The following is a 24,004-nucleotide window of genomic DNA, read 5'->3' as shown; positions in this document are numbered from 1 at the left end:
CTGAGCCAATCACGGTGCAACTAGAGAACATTACCAACCCCTATGCTCTGTATTTTCCGCTGGCTGCCCCACCACCACAGAAAGCACTGAGCTAGGCTGAAACACCTACATTTTGGAGCTGCCTTACTCAAGAAAGCAAAAAAAAGTTTGTATGCAGCTTTATTAACTCAATGATTATACATTTTTTTTACATTGTTTGCAAACTGATATATGACACGTATTAATGCCAAAATAAAATGTAAAACAGGTGGCCACCGTTTCCCAGGAATTCAATTTTATTTACGTTGGTTTCATCACCCACACAAGCCTTTAAATGCCGTGACACCACGTGGAGATTGGGCCTGGGAGTGTTTTGGTTACTGTAAATTTGGTATCGTTTGATTGGTCAATGGTGGTTGGTTTGGGGTTGAACGGTTACACCTTCAGATGTTATAAATGGAATTAATGCCTTTGTTTTCTCTCTTATCCTGTATCCAGTCCACTGAGGAAGGTTGTTTGATCAGTTCTCATTTCCTAGACTTCTAGGCCTCTGCCCTAGTAAGCATCTCTTTGTTCATGCTTTGTCCTATGAGTTAACCTTAGGATCTGTATGCTTGGAATAATGCCTTGTTATTGCATTGTAGCTTAAGCTTAATGCCTTTTATGTGAATCCATTCATTGTATAATGTTAATTGTCTATATCAAAGGAAGATATTTCATTCTCAGACCAATTCTTGTTAGTCAATGTCAACTCATTGCCTAATGCTTGCTTGTAAATTTTTGTTATCTTTATGGAGTCAGATAACCATTTTAATAGCTTAATTGCTAGGTCTTATTACGGGTTGCGTGCAAGGTATTTATAATATCATACATGACAAATATTACTGTCCACTACAGTCTTGCTGTGTTAAACAAGGCTTTATGAGTCCCCAAGGTCGTTCCTGCCCATGCTTTGCAGAGATTTCTGTACACTGTTGCTATAGCTGTCATTACTTATGGGCAGATGTGAGGAAAATGCATGGAGGTATTCAATGTTTTAGTTTAACCCATGTCAAAATGCTCTTGACTTGTCAGTTGCTTGTTGTGGATAAATTGGTGCACACTGCTGAAAGACTGACAACTTCCATAACGCCAGTAGAAGACCAACTAAAAGAGGGAGCTTTTCACTGAGCCAGTGTTGACCCCCTGTGGCAGTTTTTAGTTTTTATTTCACTGTGGTCATGCTGCTGCTCGTCCTATGGTCATTCCACCCCACCCCCTCAAGCCTTTACTCTGCCTCCACCCCAACGGACATGTATATATTCATCACTGCTACAGTTATAATGTATATAGTTCTATGTCGATCATTTTTATTATCACTGTCATGATTTTATTTCACTAGTCCTGCATGTTGGAAGCATTTGGTAGCATTGCCTTTAAATTGTTTAACTTGGGTCAAACGTTTCGGGTAGCCTTCCACAAGCTTCCCACAATAAGTTGGGTCAATTTTGGCCCATTCCTCCTGACAGAGCTGGTGTAACTGAGTCAGGTTTGTAGGCCTCCTTGCTCGCACACGCTTTTTCAGTTCTGCCCACACATTTTCTATAGGATTGAGGTCAGGGTTTTGTGATGGCCACTCCAATATCTTGACATTGTTGTCCTTAAGCCATTTTGCCACAACTTTGGAAGTATGCTGGGGTCATTGTCTATTTGGAAGACCCATTTGCGACCAAGCTTTAACTTCCTGACTGATGTCTTGAGAAGTTGCTTCAATATATCCACAATTTTCCTACCTCATGATGCCATCTATTTTGTGAAGTGCACCAGTCCCTCCTGCAGCAAAGCACCCCCACAACATGATGCTGCCACCCCTGTGGTTCACGGTTGGGATGGTGTTCTTCGGCTTGCAAGCCTCCCCCTTTTTCCTCCAAACATAACAATGGCCATTATGGCCAAACAGTTCTATTTTTGTTTCATCAGACCAGAGGACATTTCTCCAAAAAGTACAATCTTTGTCCCCATGTGCAGTTGCAAACCGTAGTCTGGCTTTTTTGTCGGGTTTTGGAGCAGTGGCTTCTTCCTTGCTGAGCGGCCTTTCAGGTTATGTCGATATAGGACTCGTTTTACTGTGGATATAGATACTTTTGTACCGGTTTCCTCCAGCATCTTCACAAGGTCCTTTGCTGTTGTTCTGGGATTGATTTGTACTTTTCGCAAACAAAGTACGTTCATCTCTAGGAGACAGAACGCGTCTCCTTCCTGAGTGGTACGACGGCTGCGTGGTCCCATGGTGTTTATACTTGCGTACTATTGTTTGTACAGATGAACGTGGTACCTTCAGGTGTTTGGAAATGATGAGACTTTTGGTCTACAATTTTCTTTCTGAGGTCTTGGGTGTTTTCTTTTGATTTTCCCATGATGTAAAGCAAAGAGGCACTGAGTTTGAAGGGTAGGCCTTGAAATACATCCACAGGTACACCCCCAATAGGCTAATTGACATAATTTGAGTCAATCAGAAGCTTCTAAAGCCATGACATCATTTTTTGGAATTTTCTAAGCTGTTTAAAGGCACAGTCAACTTAGTATATGTAAACTTCTGACCCACTGAATTATAAGTGAAATAATCTGTCTATAAACAATTGTTGGAAAAATAACTTGTGTCATGCACAAAGTAGATGTCCTAACCGACTTGCCAAAACTATAGTTTGTTAACAAAAAATTTGTGGAGTGATTGAAAAATGAGTTTTAATGACTCCAACCTAAGTATATGTAAATTTGTGACTTCAACTGTACATTGGATGTCATGTACTGCATAGCTTGTTTCATACACTGTATACTTTGTGTCTTTAGAGTCATGCTAATCTTGGTATTACTTTAAGTTCCTGTCACAACCATAGTACACACATGTACATGCATTTGCAACCACAACACATGTACGCCACATACTTGTGCACACACCAATAGTCCTGTCAAGAATTTAATCCCAATTCCCCACATCAACTTCACAACCTTTAATTTACAGTGACAGAGCAATAAAAATAAACACTCAATATATAAAAACATTGATATTAACAAAATAAAAACACTCTAGTCAAACATACAATGACAACATTTGGCAAGTGCAACCATGAACATGTGTGGGGAATGTGTGGTTTTCTTGTTATTTGTTCTTGTAGACCAAACACTTTTTTTGGAGCATCCATGCCATGTCTTTCAGCCAACTCTCCAAATCAGACATCCGAGTCAAAAACATTGGCAGTGTTTCAGGCCTTCGGCCGTGACTAACTTTTCCATTCCAGAATGTCTGAGGTTTCCTGAGAATGTCCCAGCTATTATAATCACGTAGTCAAATAGAAATCCTATTTATATGCCGGTTTCCTCTTATTTTCTTCCATTCTCACTCTTTCCCCTTGTTTTTCTGGGATGAAAGAGGGGTGTTTGGGGTTTAGCAGACTGGTAGATGGATCTACAGTGAATTCGGAAAGTATTTAGACCCCTTGACTTGTCCATTTTGTTACGTTACAGCCTTATTCTAAAATATATATTTTTTTAAATCCCTCAATCTACACACAATACCCCATAACGACAAAGCAATAACAGGTTTTTAGAAATTTTTGCAAATGTTAATAAAAAAAAATGAAATATCACAGTTACATAAGTATTCAGACCCTTTACTCAGTACTTTGTTGAAGCACCTTTGGCAGCGATTACAGTCTCGAGTCTTCTTAGGTATGACACTACAAGCTTTGCACACCCGTATTTGGGGAGTTCCTCAGCAGATCCTCTCAAACTCTTGTCAGGTTGGATGTGGAGCGTCACTGCACAGTTATTTTCAGGTCTCTCCAGAGATGTTCGATTGGCTTCAAGTGGGACCTTATATAGACAGGTGTGTGCTTTTCCAAATCATGTCCAATCAATTGAATTTACAACAACAGGTGGACTCCAGTCAAGTTGTAGAAACATCTCAAGGATGATCATTGGAAACAGGATGCTCCTGAGCTCAATTTCAAGTCTCATAACAAAGGGTCTGAATACTTATGTAAATGTCATATTTCAGTTTTTCTATTATTATTATTTTTTTTAGATTTGTCATTATGGGGTATTGTGTGTAGATTGAGGATGTTTCATTTATTTAATCAATTTTAGAATAAGGCTGTAACAAGAAAATTGGGTAAAAGGGAAGGGTAAAAGGGAAGGGTAAAAGGGAAGGGTAAAAGGGAAGGGTAAAAGGGAAGAAGGGTAAAAGGGAAGGGTAAAAGGGAAGGGGTCTGAATACTTTCCACATGCACTGTAATGAGGACTTCTTTGGTTCAGTGTTCTGGCTCAAGTCCAAACAGACAACGGTCTATTATATTATGTCTCATAACATGGCTTCTTTCAGTGTATGCCTTTCTGGTTTAAAGTCTATGAGGGATTGAGGTTCAAGCAACTTTCAGGCAGTTTCTCACTTAAACAGAACAGCTTTTTTTCTCTTTATGCACTTATATTTAAGTGTTACACCTTTTTTAATTTAATGGGATCCAGGGATACACATTTAGCCCTTGACTTTTTACTTTCATATGTGTAATAAGGCCTTACAGCGATAAAAATAAAATACGGTACTAAAACCCGCCGGAGGCAACTTCTTGGGATCTTAGAAAGTCTGTAAAAATGTCTTGAGCTGTAGCGTTTCCTCCACTGATATTCTGTTGTGGTAGAAGCTGAGTCCAGTCAGGAGCTCTATGTCTCGGACCCGGGAAGCATGGAACTGGGCCCACTCCTGGACCCATTGGAAGTCTGAGCCATTCTGAGGAGACAGGGAGGAGGAAAAGGAGGGCTGAGTCACTAACAATATTCATAGATTATCTTTACAAACAGCAAAACTAGAGAGGATATGATCTCCAGACCTGGGTCAAATACACAATCAAATACTTTGAAATTCCTGAAAATATTTCAGGTGCAGCTGATTTATTTTGAAATGTGCACATTTGAAACGATTTAATTGGTTGCATTGTACAGGGCTAACTAAACGAAGTGCTGCTCAAGTATTTGAAAGTATTTGACATACAGCATCTATTTAACCCAGGTTAACTCAGCCATGCTTTGGTCTGCTGATGTGTTACTTTTCCTCAACAGGCTTTTCAGGTGGCCCTGTAGGAAAGAGTAGGACAGCCAGCCAGAGCGGTGTGACTCACAGCACAGGTCTCAGTGTGGTCTGGTCTATGGGGGAGGGTGAAGGAGGTCGTCTCCAGGGGACCCTGGCAGTCAGCAGGGGAGAAGGAAGAGTTCCCACAGCTGGTCAGGATCACATAGAAGTGAGTGGGGATGGGAGCCTCGTGTCTGCAGGAGAGAAAGATGGAAATATGTTCATGTACAACTGAGAATTCAAAAAAAGCAACAACACTCATGGATGATGAACACTTACTGTGCTGTGCTAACTGTAGGAGTGTCAAAGTGTCCGTCGTAGTGCTGGTCAAAGATAGGTCCACTCATAACGTTGACCCCATTCAGCTGCTGGGAATATTTCACCAGGAGGACGTCATGGAAGTACGTCCAAACATCTGCAAACGTACGATCATATACTTATTAAAACGAGAAGTCACTCAACAATGTCTTCAGGGCCCGTATTCACAAAAACGTCTTAGAGTATGACTGTTGATCTAGAATCAGTTTTGCCATTTAGATCATAATAAATGTGATAACATGGACAGTGTCAGGGGCTGATCCGAGATCAGCATTTCTACTCTGTAGACTTTCACTATTTGCCACCAGAGGGCAGTGAGCGTTTGTAAAGTTATCCAGAGTGCTTCTGTTCATGGATTTTTTAAATCCCCTTGCATGATATATCATACTTCATAAACCCCTTTTTATGATGGATTACCTGTGTCCACGAGCATCAACAAAAGTAACAACCATTTGCATCTCACTTTCATCAATATGGAACCCACAAGGTGGCATCATATTGTACCATCCTGACCGCTATCCCATGACTGAGTCCCAAACGGTACCCTACAGCCCAGTACTTAAAACTCTGTGGTATTATTCTCAATCAGAGTAGACATGACCCCACACTAGCAACATTGTCTGTCTGGGAAAGTCAGGAACACACCTTTAGCTCTACTACCAACACATTGACGGTCTATGAGTAACTATACCACAAGTTGTTATAGGAATGTTGCATCAGGAGTACTCATGTTCTCACAAATGACATTACGTGCCAAGCACCGAGTACAAAACGGGGTGGGATTTTGAACGTAACAAACTCCCCTTCTTTAGAATAGCATAGCAAGCAATCACTGTTGTCGAGCCAGTTACACAGAATGGAAAGTGAACAATAAAACACTAAAAGAGAGCTTAGTGAGTGGGCTGGGTTTTTACCGTGACCACTGCCTGATAATACGGTAACTCCCTGCTGCACTATTACTGTACACTACTGTCCCCTAGGCAAAATGTAACAGAGATCCTATGTCTACTGAATAAATATGGCTCTCTATGACCACGGTCAAATTACCATGTTCATGCACAGGGAAGCTTTTCTGTGACAGACCAATCTGAGATATCTCAGTTGGTGTGAAAGAGTTTTAAACCCTGCTCCTAAATCTACAGCTTGTTGTTAAGAGTTCAATATTTACTATGGAGGCAGCTTTTTTCCACTGTTCAACTAGAATCTTAGATCATACCATTTTTCCTAGGATCAAACAGGAAATACCAGGGGAAAAAAACAGTCCTAGTACGTTATCTCCGCTGGATCTTTGGGCTGAAATGTATACCTAATTGGCTAAGGCTAGTTCAAAATAGAATAGAGATGCAAGCTGGGAGTGTTACATGCTGTAAGAGTAGGCCTAAGAGTAAAACTGACAGAAACTACACTGAACAAAAATATAAAAACACAACATGGAACAATTTCAAAGATTTTACTGAGTTCCTTATATGAACTGTAAATCAGTCAATTGAAATAAATTCATTAGGCCCTAAATCTATGGTTTTCACATGACTGGGAATACAGATATGCATCTGTTGGTCACAGATACCTTTCAAAAAACAAGTAGGGGCGTGGATCAGAAAGCCAGTCAGTATCTGGTGTGACTACCCTTTACCCCATGCAGTGCGACACATCTCCTTCACATAGAGTTAATCAGGCTGCTGTTGATTGTGGCCTGTGGAATGTTGTCCCACTCCTCTTCAATGGCTGTGCGAAGTTGCTGGATATTGTCGGGAACTGGAACCTGCTGTAGTACACTCCAATCTAGAGCATCCTTGGTGAGTATGCAGGCCATGCAAGAACGGGGACATTTTCAACTTCCAGGAATTGTGTACAGATCCTTGCGACATGAGGCCGTGTATTATCATGCTGAAATGAGGTGATGGATGAATGGCAGGACAATGGGCCTCAGAGATACCATGATGAGATACTATGTATTCAAATTTACATTGATAAAATGCAATTGTGTTTGTTGTCCATAGCTTACGCCTGCCCATACCATAACCCCACCACCACCATGGGGCACTCTGTTCACAACGTTGACATCAGCAAACCGCTCACCCACATGACACCACGTCTGCCCAGTACAGTTGAAACCGGGATTAATCTGTGAAGAGCACACTTCTCCAGCGTGCCAGTGGCCATCAAAGGTGAACATTTGCCCACTGAAGTCGGTTACAACAGTCGAACTACAATCAGGTCAAGACCCTGGTTGCTGGTCTCAGACTATCCCGCAGGTGAAGAATGTCCTGGGCTGGCGTGGTTACACGTGGCCTGCGGTTCTGAGGCCGGTTGGATGTACTGCCAAATTCTATAAAGCGGCTTATGGTAAAGAATTGAACATTACATTCTCTGGCAACAGCTCTGGTGGACATTCCTGCAGTCAGCATGCCAATTGCACGCTCCCTCAAAACATCTGTGGGATTGTGTTGTGTGACAAAACTGCACATTTTAGAGTGTCCTTTTATTGTCACCAGCACAAGGTGCACCTGTGCAATTATCATGTTGTTTAATCAGCGTCTTGATATGCCACAACTTTCAGGTGGCTTGATTATCTTGGCAAAGGAGAAATGCTCACTCACAAGGATGTAAACAAATTTGTGCACAAAATTTGAGAGAAATAATCTTTTTGTGCATATGAACAATTTCTGGGAGCTTTTATTTCAGCTCATGAAACATGGAATTAACACCTTACATATTGCGTTTATATTTTTGATACAAACCCATTAGTCCAGTGAGAAGAATCTTACAGTAGGCCTATACATACATCATGCAAAGACACACTGTGTCCTAAGAAGTAATTTCCTGAAGCTGCATCTCCATAAGAAATCACATATACCTTGTTGAGTGTTTGAGCCATTATTGCACAGTACTGGAGATTTTCCTGTCTCTTAGCCAGCTAGCCTGACCTGCTCACCTTTAAAAGCAGGGTACATGGGCGCAATGTTGCTGGTGAGTAGTGACTCTGCCTCTGTTCCATTGGCACCCAGATCTGAAACATTAACATGAATGAATCACTTACACACACACACACACACACACACACACACACACACACACACACACACACACACACACACACACACACACACACTAAACACTTCAATTCAATTCATTTAAATCATCAACTGGTCTTCAATAGTTGGATGAGAACTGTCCTGATTTAGTGTTAGAATCTGATGCACCGCTGGCTATATGCATGTACAGTAATATGGAGTAGGTATTTAACAAAAGGTTTTGGGGTGTAACCTCCCATGTACTCACTGGGTGGATGCAACAGGCCGTAGGACAGCGCAGGGTTGTCCTTGTATCTGACACAGTTCTGGCTGAAGAGAGGCGCCACACGGACGTCTGCACGGACACAGGCCTCCGCTACTGGACTCAGTGGCTGGACATTGTTCTGATAAGACAGACGGGGACGAGAGAGATTATTCCAGTTCTTGAGCTCTTGTATTAGTTCTGTGAACCTGGTTTCATTCCTTATTGCAGGGTTCACTCAATATATACATTACGATAGCGCTTTTCCCGTTACCTTCTCCTCAGATAAAATAAAACCATGAATCATCTACTTTCCTTCCTCTTAATAGCTTTTAGATAGAAAGTAATGGAAGAAAAGGAGGATGTTGAGATAGAACGAAAGCCAGGGATAGATATACTGTAGAGAGACGTCCTGATTTACATTGAGGTTTTCACCACATAATGACAAACACAAGAAGCTGTGAAAGCCAGCACGAGTTAGGAAGATCTACAGCCAGCTAGCAGGGCCTGGGCAGCAGCTCAGCTCTCAGCACTTCACACATCTTTACAACTTATTTCATATCCTAGCCAAAAACACTAACTAGAGAAACACTAACTAGAAAACCAACCAGAGAAACCCTAACCAGTTAGTTTTTTATTTAACCTTTATTTAACCAGAGGAACCCTAACCAGAGGAACCCTAACCAGAGGAACCCTAACCAGAGAAACCCTAACCAGAGAAACCCTAACCAGAGAAACACTAACCAGAGAAACCCTAACCAGAGAAACCCTAACCAGAGAAACCCTAACCAGAGAAACCCTAACCAGTTAGTTTTTTTATTTAACCTTTATTTAACCAGAGGAACCCTAACCAGAGAAACCCTAACACTAACCAGAGAAACCCTAACCAGAGAAACCCTAACCAGCGAAACACTAACCAGAGAAACCCTAACCAGAGAAACCCTAACACTAACCAGAGAAACCCTAACCAGAGAAACACTAACCAGAGAAACCCTAACATTAACCAGAGAAACACTAACCAGAGGAACCCTAACCAGAGGAACCCTAACCAGAGGAACCCTAACCAGAGAAACACTAACCAGAGAAACCCTAACCAGAGGAACCCTAACCAGAGGAACCCTAACCAGAGGAACCCTAACCAGAGAGACACTAACCAGAGAGACACTAACCAGAGGAACCCTAACCAGAGGAACCCTAACCAGAGGAACCCTAACCAGAGGAACCCTAACCAGAGGAACCCTAACCGGAGGAACGCTAACCGGAGGAACGCTAACCGGAGGAACGCTAACCGGAGAAACGCTAACCGGAGAAACGCTAACCGGAGAAACGCTAACCGGAGAAACACTAACCGGAGAAACCCTAACACTAACCAGAGGAACCCTAACCAGAGGAACCCTAACCAGAGGAACGCTAACCGGAGAAACGCTAACCGGAGAAACCCTAACCGGAGAAACCCTAACCGGAGAAACCCTAACCGGAGAAACCCTAACCAGAGAAACCCTAACCAGAGAAACCCTAACCAGAGAGACACTAACCAGAGGAACCCTAACCAGAGGAACCCTAACCAGAGGAACCCTAACCAGAGGAAACGCTAACCGGAGAAACGCTAACCAGAGAAGCACTAACCAGAGAGACACTAACCAGAGAGACACTAACCAGAGAAACACTAACCAGAGAGACACTAACCAGAGAAACACTAACCAGAGAAACACTAACCGGAGAAACACTAACCGGAGAAACCCTAACCGGAGAAACACTAACCAGAGAAACACTAACCAGAGAAACACTAACCAGAGAAACCCTAACCAGAGGAACCCTAACCAGAGGAACACTAACACTAACCACAGAAACACTAAGCACAGAAACACTAACCACAGAAACCCTAACCAGAGAAACACTAACCAGAGAAACACTAACACTAACCAGAGAAACACTAACCAGAGGAACCCTAACCAGAGGAACCCTAAGCAGAGGAACCCTAACCGGAGAAACCCTAACCAGAGAAACCCTAACCAGAGAAACCCTAACCAGAGAAACCCTAACCAGAGAAACCCTAACCAGAGGAACCCTAACCAGAGAAACACTAACCAGAGAAACCCTAACCAGAGGAACCCTAACCAGAGGAACCCTAACCAGAGGAACCCTAACCAGAGGAACCCTAACCAGAGGAACCCTAACCAGAGGAACCCTAACCAGAGGAACGCTAACCGGAGGAACGCTAACCGGAGAAACGCTAACCGGAGAAACGCTAACCGGAGAAACGCTAACCGGAGAAACACTAACCGGAGAAACCCTAACACTAACCAGAGGAACCCTAACCAGAGGAACGCTAACCGGAGAAACCCTAACCGGAGAAACCCTAACCGGAGAAACCCTAACCGGAGAAACCCTAACCGGAGAAACCCTAACCAGAGAAACCCTAACCAGAGAAACCCTAACCAGAGAGACACTAACCAGAGAGACACTAACCAGAGGAACCCTAACCAGAGGAACCCTAACCAGAGGAAACGCTAACCGGAGAAAGCTAACCAGAGAAGCACTAACCAGAGAGACACTAACCAGAGAGACACTAACCAGAGAAACACTAACCAGAGAAACACTAACCAGAGAGACACTAACCAGAGAGACACTAACCAGAGAGACACTAACCAGAGAGACACTAACCAGAGAGACACTAACCAGAGAGACACTAACCAGAGAAACACTAACCAGAGAGACACTAACCGGAGAAACACTAACCGGAGAAACCCTAACCGGAGAAACACTAACCGGAGAAACACTAACCAGAGAAACACTAACCAGAGAAACACTAACCAGAGGAACCCTAACACTAACCAGAGAAACCCTAACCAGAGGAACCCTAACCAGAGGAACACTAACACTAACCACAGAAACACTAAGCACAGAAACACTAACCACAGAAACCCTAACCAGAGAAACACTAACCAGAGAAACACTAACACTAACCAGAGAAACACTAACCAGAGGAACCCTAATCAGAGGAACCCTAAGCAGAGGAACCCTAACCGGAGAAACCCTAACCAGAGAAACCCTAACCAGAGAAACCCTAACCAGAGAAACCCTAACCAGAGGAACCCTAACCAGAGAAACCCTAACCAGAGAAACCCTAACCAGAGAAACACTAACCAGAGGAACCCTAACCAGAGAAACCCTAACCAGTGGAACCCTAACCAGAGAAACCCTAACACTAACCAGAGAAACATTTACATTTAAGTCATTTAGCAGACGCTCTTATCCAGAGCGACTTACAAATCGGTGCATTCACCTTATGATATCCAGTGGAACAACCACTTTACAATAGTGCATCTAAATATTTTGGGGGGGGGGTTAGAAGGATTACTATATCCTATCCCAGGTATTCCTTAAAGAGGTGGGGTTTCAGGTGTCTCCGGAAGGTGGTGATTGACTCCGCTGTCCTGGCGTCGTGAGGGAGCTTGTTCCACCATTGGGGTGCCAGAAACCCTAACACTAACCACAGAAACCCTAACCAGAGAAACACTAACCACAGAAACCCTAACCAGAGAAACACTAACACTAACCAGAGAAACCCTAACCGGAGAAACACTAACACTAACCAGAGAAACCCTAACCGGAGAAACCCTAACCGGAGAAACCCTAACCAGAGAAACCCTAACCAGAGAAACCCTAACCAGAGAAACCCTAACCGGAGAAACACTAACCAGAGAAACACTAACCAGAGAAACACTAACCAGAGAAACACTAACCAGAGAAACCCTAACCAGAGAAACCCTAACCAGAGGAACCCTAACCAGAGAGACACTAACCAGAGAGACACTAACCAGAGAGACACTAACCAGAGAGACACTAACCAGAGAGACACTAACCAGAGAAACACTAACCGGAGAAACCCTAACACTAACCAGAGAAACATAATACAACAGTGCATCTCCAACATGACATACTATCCATCTGTAGACATTAAAGAGAGCCAGAGTGTAATGGACGTGGTTTAGAACCACGCTCGCGTGAGGGGTAACATTTCCTAAGATTCTGAAGACTTGCGTTAACTCCCCCAAGCAAATGCCTTGGCTTTAGCTAAGCAGACTAACACATACCTAGGTATGTACCCTGGTCGTTCACACAAGCACAAAAAGACTCACCAGTGGGTTAATTGTGTAGGCGACCCATAAGGGCATGAGAGTATCTTTGCTGTAACCGTTGATGTAGTCAGCGTGGTGCAGGACGCAGTACTCTGAATTCTCCTGGAGAACTCGAGGGATTCCATATGGTAGGTGAAGAGCCTTGGTTCCGGAATCTGAGGGAGGGGAGGGTGAAAAAAACATAATCATTGACAAAATAGAGCCATGATTAAGATAACTGGAGTGTCTGGCAAAGCTTTTACTACTAAGCCATTACAAAGAGACCCCATGAAGTGTGTACTCACTGGAATTGTCTTTGATGAGTTGCCTGTTCATAGTCTTCTCCTGAAACATATTTTCAGCATGTTAGTGTGTCTGACAACATCTCTCCCTCTAATGAGTGCTTCTGGGTTATCAATCATAAAGTGAGGATAAATATTCGTTTTCAATGAAGCACCTTTCAAACGTTGAGGATTTAGAGTTTCATGGACAGGACATCCCCTCTGTCTACCCCTCCCTCCCAGTCCTGCTCTCTGGGGGTGGATGTGCGAGTTTGAGGATACACCCCCCCCTCCCTGATTGTACCCCCTGGTCATACCGCTTCTTTGGTGCGGGTGCTGCAGCTGCAGCCCAGGTGGTCAGAGGGGGCAGGGCCACTGGCCTTACAGGTGGAGTCAGAGGAGAGCTCAGCTGGGTACACGGGGCGGTGGGGAGGGTTCTTCAGGAGGTGGTTCAGACTCCCATGGGTCCCGTTGTTAGGAGCGGGGGGAACGTCCAACAAATCTGACAGGCAAAGAGAGAGGGTGATAGATAGAAAGAGAGATGGGAGGGGGGGGTGAGAAATAAAGTGATAGTAGAGTTGAAAAGGTATTTTCTTTAACTGACTAGATTTGATCTAATGGGCTAACTGTACAGAATAGCTGTGTGACTATGGACTTTGTTTCCAGCGGTGGTGCTGTGGCCTTCACAACTGGAACATCCTCTTTGAAATGTATCACAATGTTGAGAAATAGTCTCGGCAGTTCTGTATAGAAGTGGTGGAAATGATGCTACAATGTATGTAAAGCCAGTTTGGCCTGCTGAAAAAGTTTCACTTTAGAGAAGTAATACTTAGCCTGGGTACCAGTCTGTTTAGATATCATTCCACTCCTTTGGCATGACATTTACATTTACGTCATTTAGCAGACGCTCTTATCCAGAGCGACTTACAAATTGGTGCATTCACCTTATGATATCCAGTGGAACAACCACTTTACAATAGTACATCTATTGCCAACTATTGCCAACTCCATCAGGAGTTGGCAAGAGAGCAGAAACAGACTGGCACCTAGGCTAATCCTTTCTAGTTATGCAACAGGACATTGTCCCCATGTTAAAGGGTCCATTGACTAACAGGCTTACCACACAGGAGGTTGTAGACTTCAATGTTTTCAAAAGGTGCAACTTGGGTCTTGTATTTCAGCCCTGGTCCATAACTGATAAAAATGGCCTGAAAAATACAAAAACAAACTTAATTCACTTTCACTAGAATAACTGACACATGAATAGATAGAGACATGCTATTCATGACAGTGGAGTAGACATGTTAGATATGGAGAGAATAACAAAGTAACCACAATTTCACCATCTCATTTAGTTCAAATTTCCCTCCACCTACGAAGGAGTCAAAACCACAAATAGACCATGTGTAAACATCAGAATAGCTAAAAGTAAACCATGTGGGAGTACTTAAATGACCTTCCAAAAAGGTGGGTTGAAAAGCAATTAACATTTTGCAATAATCATAAGATGAGCCTTAAAGCTGCAATCAGCAGTAGAAACAACCACAAGGGGACTCCCAGCCCCTGTTTGAGTAAAAAGCGAAGAGATGGGGCTGGAGAAATCTACCACTCTCAAATTCAGAGCTATTGATGCAAGGACTAACGATCCATGACATCAAAATGATAGTTTTATCCATGTTGCGGCTGTATAGTGTTTGGTTACATTTACTTTTTTTTACAAACATTTAAGAAAAACAAACTTATATTTTGGGTTCTGATGGGGTATGACAGTTAATGAGGCATTCATAACTTGTATTCTTCATGAGTCAATGGGCACATAATTCATGTATAAGTCCAAAAATGTATGTAGTAACTGCTGATTGCCCCTTTAAAACGTGGGTGGCTACTAAATTAAATAGGTGATGTCGCTACTTGCTAGCTATGTCTGTTTTTCTTCCGCTCTGCAGCAAGACACAGAAGATATTTTCAGCAGACTTTCATTTGACTTATGCACCTGTTTTATTTAGGGTAGCGAGTAAAGTCCCAGCGATAATTATACCAACACATTCCAGGTGTGACCACGTCTAGAAAGATACACAGACCTATTATAAACATAAAGACTAACAGGGAGACGCCAGGGAGACGTCTAGTAAACTATAGTAAACATAGCCATGATAGAACACAACACAAATGGGAACAAAGCATACTGTTATAGGGGATGGTATTTCAGCAGGCTTATTTTGGGAGAGATTTTCTAAGGCCGGAAACATACACAGACCGATCATAAAGACTAACATGGCGATGGGGAGAAATCTAGTAAAACATAGTAAACATAGTAAAAATAGTAAAAATGTACATGGGAAAACAACAACTCCGAATGGGAGGGCATTGTACTGTAAAAGGTAATGGTATTGCAGTGGGTTTACTTTGGGAGAAACTTGACTCTCTCAGAGTACACAGCTTGATTTAACCTAAAGAATGTCAGGCATGATTTAACGAACTGGGGCTCCTCTGTAGTGGCCTGCTCCCAGATCTGTTTGGGACATTTGGCCTGAGAATGGCCATACAGGTTTTGGATCTTAATTTGAGCCAGTTCGCTACAGCAGGAAAATAATCCTGCAGCTACAGAAAATGTGGATTAAAATGGACTTTTTTGTAGGGGTTGATACATTTTTCGGCAAATCAAGTCTGAAATTTTAAAGTGAAAATTACAAATGTTAGAAGCCTTTTAAAAACTCAAATACACTACAAGTTTGCTTTTCCTGCCACCCAGGACCTATATACTAGGTGGTATCACCTAGTAAGATCCAAAAAATGGTCAAAGACTCCAGTCACCCAAGTCATAGACTGTTCTCTGCTATCGCACGGCAAGCGGTACCGGAGCGCCAAGTCTAGGACCTTAACAGCTTCTACCCCCAAGCCATAAGACTGCTGAACAATTAATCAAAAGGCCACCCGACCTATTTACATTGACACCCACACCCACTTTGTTTTTACAATGCTGCTACTCGCTGTTTATTATCTATGCATGGTCACTTTACCTCTACCTACAAGTACAAATTACCTCGACTAATCTGTACCCCCGCACATTGACTCGTTATTGTTATGTAATTTTCTTCTTACTTTTGATTCGATTGTTTTTCTTAAGAAAATATTTACTATATAATATAAACTGTATTTCTTGAACTGCATTGTTGGTTAAGGGCTTGTAAGTAAGCATTTCACGGTATGGTCTACCTACACCTGTTGTAGTTGGTGCATGTGACAAATCAGCAACAAAAGGGTGATCAAATTAAGATCCTATATCTGTAGGAGATGGCACAATCAGATCTGGAACTCAGGCTACCTCTCTGTAGTGCTTTCATCATAGAACTTCATCACATCAAAATAAAAACAAGTGAGTTGTGTTGTTTAGCTAATCTCCATGTGATTCAAGTGTAATGTAGCTATTAGCATTAGCTGTTTTTTAGTTAGAGACTATGTTTGGATGGGTTTCCCTGGGTGTGTACATAACCACGTGTCCATACTGTAATATCACAGAGTATCAACGGAAGTACAGCATCATCCCTCTCACCCTTCCCTGACCTGCATGTTTTTGAAGACGTTATCCGAGCCGTGGAATCCACCAGTGCAGTACTTGACTTCCTTAGGTTGTCTGTGGACGAACAGAGATGAAAAAACATTATTCCATTCCTAGAAAGGACATCACACCTCCAACAGAACACAGAGGGCGTTCTTTAATGGAAGTCTCTCCAAAATAATCCAGGTAGAATCAGGAATTCCTCAGGGCAGGTGTCTAGGCCCCTTACTTTTTTCAATCTTTACTAATGACATGACACTGAGTTATCTGTATTTTATATATATTTATACAACTAAAATTGAGGGGTTATCAATTGGACAGCTGTATAAACCAGCCCAACTAAACAATAGCTCACATCCTCAACTGTGGCAACCATAACAACAAGGAACAGCTTTCAGCACCCATTAAAGACATGTAAAAAACATGCCCAAACATGGGCAAAACAAAATGTCTGTTGGTATGTTAATAGGCTTTCTGTTAACCGGCGACCAACTATCACTTTTCATGTGTGGCAGCTGTTGAGAATTTCAGCGGTCAAGTTAGGGCTAGTGAGTCGTCTTGTCAAATAACAATTTACTTTTGAATCATTTAGCAGACACTCTTATCCAGAGCGACCCACAGTAGTGAGTGCATACATTTTTGTACTTTTCCGTATAAATATAAAGTGGGATGACCTTTTGCAAGTACCTGTAACTGCTTTCAAAGTGCATGTAGGGAGAAATGCATATAGGGACAAGTGCATGTAGGCACAACGTTTAAAGTGAATGTCAATGGACAATGTGTAGTTCTAACCGGTGCTGATTTAGTTTTGCCTGGAACTCATGACTTGAAAAAGGAGTGAACCGTGATGAGTTGGCTAACTTAAGTAACTAATAAATATTTAAAACGGTACTTTTTACTTAGGTTATTCCACAACAGATACTTTGGCTTAATGCCAGAGTAAAGCTAAGAGTGCAGCTTAGGTTATGTGATAAAACAAAGTGTTGCGTTTTCAAAGAAATTGCTTTTAGGGTTATGGTTCATACTGTATACGGTTCCTACAGATGTCATATCTTAATTTGATCGGTTGTCGCAGAGAATGAGCCTTGTGATTTACATACCTTCATTGAAAACCCATAATTATCTTTCTCTCAGTAGATCTAACACCTAAACTATAGCCTATCAAAGCTAATTTCCCATTTGCCCGATTATTTTACTCATGAGACGAAACGGTTCAAATTAAGATCCCACATCTGTATGAATAAAGATGTAAAAACACAAAATGTCAGGGTGGGGGTATTTGGGGGAATCTGTCACTTGAGGCAAAGCAAACAAGAGAGTTGTGTTATGACATACAGAGCTGCTTGCCAGCCAGGCTTCATGTAGAGATGGGCCTTCTCAATGCGCATGTTGTTAGCAAAGTGCATCCGTTTAGGGAGGTGCTCTTTGAGGTAGGGCCTCATGGGCTGGTCAGGGCTCCTGCACTTCAAAACACACAGCAAGAGAAGAGCAGAGAGTCAATGAAGGGACAGAGGGAGAGGCCTGTTTGACATGAGCTAAGGAAAGCAAATCATTTTTCAATTAATCTTATTAACACAGAAGTCAACTGAGCACAAATACTTCACATACCGACAGATTCTTCACCAGGCCTTCATAGTCGACTGGGGGAATAAAAACAGACATGGTTGGTAACTCAAGGGTCATGACCTTCCCCTTCCCAAATCACTCTTGACCCCTTGGGGCCAACCGCTTTACCCCTTCCCCTTTGCCCCTTTCCCTTGTCTCCAACCCCGTTACCCCTTCCCCTTGGCCCCAACCACTTTGCCCCTTCCCCTTGGCCCCTTCCCCTTGGCCCCAACCGCTTACCCCTTCCCCTTGGCCCCTTCCGCTTTGCCCCTTCCGCTTTGCCCCTTCCGCTTGGCCCCAACCGCTTACCCCTTCCCCTTGGCCCCAACCGCTTTGCCCCTTCCCCTTTGCCCCAACCCCTTGGCCCCTTCCCCTTGGCCCCTTCCGCTTTGCCCCTTCCGCTTTGCCCCAACCCCTTGGCCCCTTCCCCTTGGCCCCAACCCCTTTGCCCCTTCCCCTTATGTTTGCAGATCTTGATGGTCTGCATAGGTACAGTGCGATAAAGATTACAATCACTTTAGCCAATTGTACACATAGTCCAACCAAATACCTTAACCCAACCCCTCCGAAAGACACACATACACACAGGTTTTTGGAGATGTGCAGGGGACTGCCACACCCGGGACGCCCGGGGAGGTGTTGTTGTGGGGGGTTAAGCGCCTTGCTCAATGGCAGGCAATGGCATCTAGGGTTTGATAGCAGCAATCCTTCAGTTGCCAGCTCACTCTAACCGCTAGGCTACCTGCTGCCCCAGTGAAGTGGTGAAGCTTCTACCTTAATTCATGTTTACACATTACTAAATCTGACAAAAATCTAAGGGTAAGGACCAAGCGGAAGGGAGGGAATTGGGACCAGCTGTAACACTGGATGGTATTGCAACGTAAGTCCAGGAAGAGGGAGGAAAACAGCTGGAAGTGACACGTTGTCATCATCAACAGTCATCATCAACAGTTACTCACAGGAGAAGAAGTCTTCCGGGAGGTTCTTGGGTCGGATTCGCGCGGCAGGGCCTTGGATGACAGTGAAGTCGTCAATGTTGTCCTGGTACGAGTTTACAAAGGCAGCCTTTTTGCAGGAAGCTTCCTCCATTCCTGCAATTACAGTAAACACACACACACACACACACACACACACACACACACACACACACACACGCACACACACGGTCACCATTTAAAAAAGAATTGCCATTGTTTGTATTGTTGTTCCTGGCAACTGGGCAGTCAGAGCAATAGGAGAAGTTAGAGCAGAGAAATGGAGGATGAGAAAAGATAGTATAAGACTTCAACAGCACCATAATTAGGCAGTCTAATCTGTACCAGATTTCAGAGAAAATCTTTTTTTTTTTTTTTACTGAACATATTTTGAAATTATAAACAGATTATTGTTAGTAGGATTATATCCTCCATTTCCCAATCAATCATTCTCAACGGCAAATGTGAAATCAATCACAATCACATTGACTAAAAATAACCCAAAAGAACAATGCAATGATTGGTATAGGCTAAATAAAAAAAAAAGAGTCCCATATGATATTTGTTATATTAAAAACCTGACATCAAAATTACAACCCTGCGACGTGGAGTTTATTACAAGGCCAGTTGAGCAGCCATCGGTCGGTGCCACCAAATTCATTTCATTTCGTTAATCCTTTACACGCATAATGACATAATTACAAGACTAGACATATGTCAAATGCTATGCAGATGTTGCGAGCATCTCTTTACAGACCTCTCCTCTGTAAACCTCCCTGGCTCCCTCATGCTCGTTTTGATAAATCATTCACAGCTGTTTCAGCATTCACTCTGACCTTGTTTTACAAAAGTTTTCGCTCTGACATGTGATTCCCCCACAACAGGTGCAAGGACAGCGTCCCTAATGGAACCGTATTTCTTATATAGCGCACTACTTCTGAACCAGCCTTATGGGACCTGGTCAAAAGTATTGAACTAAATAGGGAATAGGGAGCCATTTAGGACTCATCCATTGTCTCAGCCAAAATAAACAGTACGTGTGGCTGACAGTAAGCATTCAAATTCCCCCACAATGGAGGACCCCAGAGTTCAGGCCAGAGGTTGGAAGACAAACTATAACATTTAAACAAAACAATATGTTGTGGTAATATACATTATGGCTACATTGTTAAGTTTTATTTCTGAATTGCTACTTGTACAATAAAATCTGTAGATAACTTAATGATTGAGTTTGATAGTGTTATAAGGCAGGAGCTATGCAGCCGTTATACAACAGCTAAGGGACGTTAGCCAGGAGCTATGCAGCCGTTATACAACAGCTAAGGGACGTTAGCCAGGAGCTATGTTAAACAACAGCTAAGGGACGTTAGCCAGGACCTATGCAGCCGTTAAACAACAGCTAAGGGACGTTAGCCAGGAGCTATGCAGCCGTTATACAACAGCTAAGGGACGTTAGCCAGGACCTATGCAGCCGTTAAACAACAGCTAAGGGACGTTAGCCAGGAGCTATGTTAAACAACAGCTAAGGGACGTTAGCCAGGACCTGTGCAGCCGTTATACAACAGCTAAGGGACGTTAGCCAGGAGCTATCCAGCCGTAATACAACGTTAGCCAGGAGCTATGCAGCCGTAATACAACAGCTAAGGGACGTTAGCCAGGAGCTATGCAGCCGTAATACAACGTTAGCCAGGAGCTATGCAGCCGTAATACAACGTTAGCCAGGAGCTATGCAGCCGTAATACAACAGCTAAGGGACGTTAGCCAGGACCTATGCAGCCGTTATACAACAGCTAAGGGACGTTAGCCAGGAGCTATGCAGCCGTTATACAACAGCTAAGGGACGTTAGCCAGGAGCTATGCAGCCGTTATACAACAGCTAAGGGACGTTAGCCAGGAGCTATGCAGCCGTTAAACAACAGCTAAGGGACGTTAGCCAGGACCTATGCAGACGTTATACAACAGCTAAGGGACGTTAGGCAGGAGCTATGCAGCCATTACACAACGTTAGCCAGGAGCTATGCAGCCGTTATACAACAGCTAAGGGACGTTAGCCAGGAGCTATGCAGCCGTTAAACAACAGCTAAGGGACGTTAGCCAGGAGCTATGCAGCTGTAATACAACGTTAGCCAGGACCTATGCAGCCGTTATACAACAGCTAAGGGACGTTAGCCAGGAGCTATGCAGCCGTTATACAACAGCTAAGGGACGTTAGGCAGGAGCTATGCAGCCGTTATACAACAGCTAAGGGACGTTAGCCAGGAGCTATGCAGCCGTTATACAACAGCTAAGGGACGTTAGCCAGGAGCTATGCAGCCGTTATACAACAGCTAAGGGACGTTAGCCATCATTTAGCTGCCAGATACTGACTAGATATGAGCTCTTTTTTTTTTGATGAGTCACTAATATTTAGGGATGTAGGAAAATCAGCTACTTCCTCTTTTTAATTTTCATCCCTTTTCCCCCCTAGACCAACTCCTCTTTCATGTTGAGTAGTAGTGGATGCTCACTATCACATCACCGTATGATTTACAGCAGACCCATAAAGTAAACCACTTGTCTTTTTTCATTTGCCAAAAAACACTAAATGGGTTACCTCCGCCTCCCCTGCTTTCACATTGACTTTCTTAGTGCTTATCTCTGAGAAACATTGTTTCTCTTGTACTGTACATTTCCCCTCGAGGCCCTTTGCTCCAGTAGGAGCTAAAACAACAAGTCACTTTCCAATCTACTGTTTCATCTGAATGCTGTGTAGAAAACAAGGCTACTGATTCCACTGTTGATCGCAGAGACCACTGTGTGTACAGGACAATCCGGCTGTGTGTTGTGGTAACATGCTGCTCACCGTGGTCAGACAGAAGCACCAGGTTGACACATCTGTGAAGGTTCTTCTGTTTCAGGCCATCCATTAGAAGTCCTAACAACCTGTCCACATTCAGCAGGGCCTCAATCACCTGCAAATACAGTCATTCATAACACCACATGTTATACAAGGCCCAGGAGTTCTGCCTGACTACTTTGTGGCCTTTGCTGGGCCTGCTTTGACTGGTTATAAATTACCCCCCACCTGATTGGTGGGTTGAATGAATAGAGATGGATCTGACCTGGCTGCTCATTGGTCCGTATCGGTGGCCGGCAGAGTCTGGTTCCTCCATGTACAGAGTGTACAAATCTGGCCTACATGAAAACAAAACGAAAGGACTCTGATTACATAATGAGGTCCGATCAAATGAAAGAGATGTACGTAAGTGTTTGGTCTGTCCTTCAAAATGATGCTCATTTAATGGTTATTTTTTTTTTTTTTATTTAACCTTTATTTAGCCAGGTAGGCAAGTTGAGAACAAGTTCTCATTTACAATTGTGACCTGGCCAAGATAAAGCAAGCAGTTTGACACATACAACAACACAGAGTTACACATGGAGTAAAACAAACATACATTCAATAATATAGTAGAAAAATAAGTCTATATACAAAGTGAGCAAATGAGGTGAGATAAGGGAGGTAAAGGCAAAAAAGGCCATGGTGGCAAAGTAAATACAATATAGCAAGTAAAACACTGGAATGGTAGATTTGCAGTGGAAGAAAGTGCAAAGTAGAAATATAAATAATGGGGTGCAAAGGAGCTAAATAAATACATACAGTAGGGGAAGAGGTAGTTGTTTGGGCTAAATTATAGATGGGCTATGTACAGGTGCAGTAATCTGTGAGCTGCTCTGACAGCTGGTGCTTAAAGCTAGTGAGGGAGATAAATGTTTCCAGTTTCAGAGATTTTTGTAGTTCGTTCCAGTCATTGGCAGCAGAGAACTGGAAGGAGAGACGGCTAAAGGAGGAATTGGCTTTGGGGGTGACCAGAGAGATATACCTGCTGGAGCGCGTGCTACAGGTAGGTGCTGCTATGGTGACCAGCGAGCTGAGATAAGGGGGAACTTTACCTAGCAGGGTCTTGTAGATGACCTGGAGCCAGTGGGTTTGGCGACGAGTATGAAGCGAGGGCCAGTCAGCGAGACCGTACAGGTCGCAGTGGTGGGTAGTATATGGGGCTTTGGTGACAAAACGGATGGCACTGTGATAGACTGCATCCAATTTATTGAGTAGGGTATATTGGAGGCTATTTTGTAAATGACATCGCCAAAGTCGAGGATTGGTAGGATGGTCAGTTTTACGAGGGTATGTTTGGCAGCATGAGTGAAAGATGCTTTGTTGCGAAATAGGAAGCCAAGTCTAGATTTAACTTTGGATTGGAGATGTTTGATGTGAGTCTGGAAGAAGAGTTTACAGTCTAACCAGACACCTAGGTATTTGTAGTTGTCCACATATTCTAAGTCAGAACCGTCCAGAGTAGTGATGCTGGACGGGCGGGCAGGTGCAGGCAGCGATCGGTTGAAGAGCATGCATTTAGTTTTACTTGTATTTAAGAGCAGTTGGAGGCCACGGAAGGAGAGTTGTATGGCATTGAAGCTCGTCTGGAGGGTTTGTTAACACTGTGTCCAAAGAAGGGCCAGAAGTATACAGGATGGTGTCGTCTGCGTAGAGGTGGATCAGAGACTCACCAGCAGCTAGAGCAACATCATGAATGTATACAGAGAAAAGAGTTGGCCCGAGAATTGAACCCTGTGGCACCACCATAGAGACTGCCAGAGGCCCGGACAACAGGTCCTCCGACTTGACACACTGAACTCTATCAGAGAAGTAGTTGGTGAACCAGGCGAGGCAATCATTTAAGAAACTAAGGCTATTGAGTCTGCCGATGAGGATGTGGTGATTGACAGAGTCGAAAGCCTTGGCCAGG

General features: G+C 43.3%; 1 protein-coding gene and 1 long non-coding RNA gene across 3 annotated transcripts in view; both read right to left on the bottom strand.

Moving 5' to 3' along the window:
- Positions 1-4,032: 4,032 nt before the first annotated feature.
- enpp1 (ectonucleotide pyrophosphatase/phosphodiesterase 1) overlaps positions 4,033-24,004 on the bottom strand; it is a 46,485-nt gene continuing 26,513 nt past the window's right edge. For both annotated transcript variants that reach the window (XM_029734117.1, XM_029734118.1), the window contains exons 9-23: positions 22,319-22,391; positions 22,060-22,168; positions 19,203-19,334; positions 18,247-18,278; positions 17,974-18,101; positions 16,644-16,713; positions 14,200-14,287; positions 13,397-13,581; positions 13,104-13,143; positions 12,820-12,974; positions 8,684-8,819; positions 8,337-8,411; positions 5,363-5,498; positions 5,133-5,277; positions 4,033-4,744 (exon numbers count right to left, since the gene is read on the bottom strand). In XM_029734117.1, the coding sequence (XP_029589977.1) occupies positions 4,592-4,744; positions 5,133-5,277; positions 5,363-5,498; positions 8,337-8,411; positions 8,684-8,819; positions 12,820-12,974; positions 13,104-13,143; positions 13,397-13,581; positions 14,200-14,287; positions 16,644-16,713; positions 17,974-18,101; positions 18,247-18,278; positions 19,203-19,334; positions 22,060-22,168; positions 22,319-22,391 (1,657 nt within the window). In that variant the 3' untranslated portion in view covers positions 4,033-4,591. The remainder of the gene's footprint in view (positions 4,745-5,132; positions 5,278-5,362; positions 5,499-8,336; positions 8,412-8,683; positions 8,820-12,819; positions 12,975-13,103; positions 13,144-13,396; positions 13,582-14,199; positions 14,288-16,643; positions 16,714-17,973; positions 18,102-18,246; positions 18,279-19,202; positions 19,335-22,059; positions 22,169-22,318; positions 22,392-24,004) is intronic.
- On the bottom strand, positions 19,581-22,051 carry LOC115175008 (uncharacterized). The gene is made up of 2 exons (XR_003871895.1): positions 20,595-22,051; positions 19,581-20,557 (listed from the first exon to the last, which is right to left on the bottom strand). It is a non-coding gene; the product is annotated as an uncharacterized LOC115175008 (long non-coding RNA).

The sequence above is a fragment of the Salmo trutta genome, chromosome 35, assembly GCF_901001165.1.
Source record: "Salmo trutta chromosome 35, fSalTru1.1, whole genome shotgun sequence".
Classification (NCBI taxonomy): Eukaryota; Metazoa; Chordata; class Actinopteri; order Salmoniformes; family Salmonidae; genus Salmo; species Salmo trutta.
The sequence above is the reverse complement of the archived record's forward strand: the minus strand, read 5'-3'. Positions and strand labels throughout refer to the sequence as shown.